General features: G+C 52.2%; 1 protein-coding gene across 1 annotated transcript; it reads left to right on the top strand.

The window, feature by feature from the left end:
* Positions 1–544: 544 nt before the first annotated feature.
* Positions 545–2511, top strand: LOC102423162 (myeloid cell surface antigen CD33-like). Its single transcript, XM_023747596.1, has 4 exons — positions 545–611; positions 677–1063; positions 1264–1542; positions 2453–2511. The coding sequence occupies exons 1-4, from the start codon at positions 572–574 to the stop codon at positions 2509–2511; spliced, it is 765 nt and encodes a 254-aa protein (XP_023603364.1). The 5' UTR covers positions 545–571.
* Positions 2512–3659: the final 1148 nt, after the last annotated feature.

A 3659-nucleotide genomic window follows, 5' to 3' on the forward strand; every position in this document is an offset into this window, starting at 1 on the left:
CACCCTCGTGGGTTAGGGCGGGCCTCACCCAAGTCCAGAACATGCTGGATGGACAGGCGTCTGAGGGTCTCTGGGCTGTGGGGTGTCCTCCCACTCTGTGCAAAATGAATGGATGAGGGAGAGAATGAATGAATGAGTGAATGAATGAATGCCTGAAATAATAGCTGCCCCTGACACTTTACCTAAGACCCTTACGTGTATTTTACATGCCTGGTGTAGACACCAGAGCTCAGAAAAGCCCCCAAAGGGGGGACCTTAGGAAACTCCCGTGTCCTCTCCTCAGATGTCCTCAGCGGTCCCGGTTCAGCTCCGGAGCTGCAGGGAAGACCCGAGATTGGACAGGACTCCGGGTGAGCTTCCTGTCTGTCCTACTCTGGGAGGGTGTCCTGGGTCTCTGGGCTGTGGGGTGTCTGCCTGCTCTGTGCAGAGAGGGAAAGCGCTTGGGCTCCGAGGTTCCTCTTTAGTGAACGGCCAAGTTCTCATGCTCCTCTCCAGCTTCCGTGGTCTCAACACGGTCTCCTCTCCCACTGTCTTCATTCTTTTTTCACCCACAGGAGCCCAGAAGCCCTCCATGTCAGAGATGCTGTGGCTGCTGCCTCTGCTGTGGGCAGGTGAGTGTCTGAGGGGAGAAGGGGGTGTTGGGCGGGGGCTGCAGCTGACCCTCCTTTTTCTGCAGGGTCCCTGGCTCAGGATGGAAGATACACAGTGAGCGTACAGACACCGGTGACAGTGCAGGAGGGCTTGTGTGTTTCTGTATCCTGCACCTTCACTGCATCATGGACCTCTGGGACTTCTCTCCCTACATATGGCTCCTGGTTCCCAGAAGGAGCTAATGAATTCCACGATGCTGCTGTGGTCACAAGCAAGCAGACTCGTAAAGTGCAGGAGGAGACCCAGGGCCGATTCCACCTCCTTGGGGATCCCAGAACCAAGAACTGCTCCCTGGACATCAGAGACGCCAGGAGGACAGATGAGAGATTATATTTTTTTCAAGTGGAGAGGGAAGGTTCCCCAGGGTTTAAATATTCTTACAAACATAACATGCTCTCAGTGCGTGTCACGGGTAAGGAACGGGCTCCAGGAGAGGCCTTGGGAGAAGTTCATAGTGGCCCCGGGCAGGGCTGGGATGGACCCCATCCTGGGAGGGGGTGGGGGTACAGTGTGCTGGGCTCAGAGAAAGGAGCTGGACCAAAACCCGAGGCTTCTCTCAGGGCTGCACCTGGGACCCTCCCTCCTGATCCCCTGTCTCCCCCTCCTCACCAGCCCTCAACCACACACCCCACATCCTCATCCCGGGGCCCCTGGAGAGCGGCCTCCCCAGGAACCTGACCTGCTCTGTGCCCTGGGCCTGTGAGCGGGGCACGCCCCCCATCTTCTCCTGGACGTCAGCTGCCCACAGCTCCCTGGGCCCCAGGACCCGCCTCTCCTCCGTGCTCACCCTCACCCCACGGCCCCAGGATCACGGCACCAACCTCACCTGTCAGGTGCATTTTCCTGGTGCTGGTGTGACCGTGGAGACAACCATCCAGCTCAATGTCACCTGTGAGTGCTGGGTCGGAACAGCAGGTCCCTGAGGGTGTGCAGAGCAGGAGGGCCAGGCAGGGGTGCTGGGTGCTTTGTCCTGGGGACCTGGCTGTGTAGGGGACCTCAAGGACACAAGCCCTGTCCCTCTTGCATTTCTGTGGTCTCTGAGGGTGGAAGTGCAATGCCTAAACAATCCTCACCCTGTCTCAGCTCACTGACCAGCGAACTCCTCTCTTCCTGTCCCAGGTGTCCTGCAGAACCAAACACCAGGTGGTTGCCTAGGAGATGGCACAGGTAAGAAGGAGCCCCTCATGGGCTGTAGGGAGCAGGGCAGTTTCCAGATCTGGACAGGGCCGGACCCTGTATCATCCTGGACTCACCGGTGACCAGACACCCCCTGTGGATGAACCCCATGGTCCCTCTTCTTCCTCAGCCCCATTGCCGCTGTGAGCAGCTGTCCCCATTGGCCCCTCGCTCCCCGAGGACTTCTCCCAGCCCCTGTCAGCTGCACCAGGAGAACTGGGAACCCTCCACATGGCTGAGCTGCCTCTCAAGGCCATGGTCCTTCATCTCCTGATGAATCCTCCAGGCTCCTGTTTTCATTTTCCTCCAATAGTTTAATTTATGTATTTTTGAACAAGCAATATAGTCACATGGCCAATAATGAAGAAAGCACTGAAGTTGGGCCTGGCCAGGTACCTCAGTTGGTTATAGTGCTGCCCCAGTGCACCAAGGTTGTGAATTTAATCCCCCGGTCAGGGCACATACAAGAGACAACCAATGAATGCATAAATAATTGGAACAGCATACCAATGTCTCTCTCTCTCTCTCTCTCTCTCTCTCTCTCTCTCTCTCTCTCTCTCTCCCTCTCTCTCTCCATCAATCACTAAAAACAAAAGACTTTTTCCTTAGAGTAAAGGCACTGAAGTCTGCCCTCAGAAGCTCAGTATCCCCCTCGATATGAGCAGTGTCCACACGCTGCTGTGAGACTTGTTTTTCACCTGAAGGACCTAACAAGTCCTTTGCCATCAATAAGACAGATGTCCCGGCCCCACCTCCCGTCTCTGTGACTGTGGAGCTGTCCACGGCATGGAGGGATCTGGCTGTGTGCACATCTTCTCTAACTGAGAACAGGGGCGTTAGGGGTTGTCTGAATAATAGTCCATTGTATGGATGTACCACATTCAGTTCTTCTGTTGATTAGTTGATGGACATTAGGGTGTTTCCAGTTTTGGGCAGTTATAATACTGCTGTGAATTTGATGTACATTTTTTCTTTAGACAAGTTTTCTGTTTTGTTTTGTTTTTATACATTTCTTTATGGATTTCAGAGAGAAAAGGAGAAGGAGAGAGAGATAGAAACATGAACGATGAGAGAGAATCATTGATTGGCTGCCTCCTGCACACCCCCTACTGGGGATCGAGCCGGAAACCCAGGCATGTGCCCTTGGCCGGAATCAAACCAGGGACCCTTCAGTCCACAGCCTGATGCTCTATCCATTGAGCCAAGCTGACTAGGGCCATGTTTTCAGTTTTTGTAGGTCATGTACCTGGGAGTGGAATTGCTGAGTCAAATGGTACTTTCTATGTATAACTTTCTGAGGAAATTCCGGACTGTAGTCCACAGTGGCAGCATCAGTTTACATTCCCACCAGCAAAGTATAAGGCTTCCAATTTCTCCACACAATTGCCAACATGGGTATTCTCCTTTTAAAAAGAATGATAGGCTACTAGTGGGTGTGAAAGGCTACTTCAACATGGCTTTGATTAGCATTTCTGTGATAATTATGACACCGCTTATTTTATCGCGGAATTATTGTTCATTTGTATGTCACCTTTAAAGAACATTTTATATTGAGTCTCTGCCAATTGTTTGATCTGGTTCCTTGACTTTTTGTTGTTGAGTTGTAAGAGGTTGGTATATGGGCGGGTTATTAATGCTTAGCCAATCTATAGCTAGCAAATGTTCTCTCCCATTAAGTCGGTTGGCTTTTCATTTTCCCCATCATGTCCATTGATCAACAGAATGTTTCAATTTGATGAATTCCAACTTACACATTTCCATTTCTGTCCAACTGCTGGGGATCAGGGCGGGATCTAGTGTGAGAGCCAAAGTGGTCCCAAATCCGGAGATGC

This window comes from Myotis lucifugus, unplaced genomic scaffold, assembly GCF_000147115.1.
Source record: "Myotis lucifugus unplaced genomic scaffold, Myoluc2.0 scaffold_924, whole genome shotgun sequence".
Taxonomy (NCBI): domain Eukaryota; kingdom Metazoa; phylum Chordata; class Mammalia; order Chiroptera; family Vespertilionidae; genus Myotis; species Myotis lucifugus.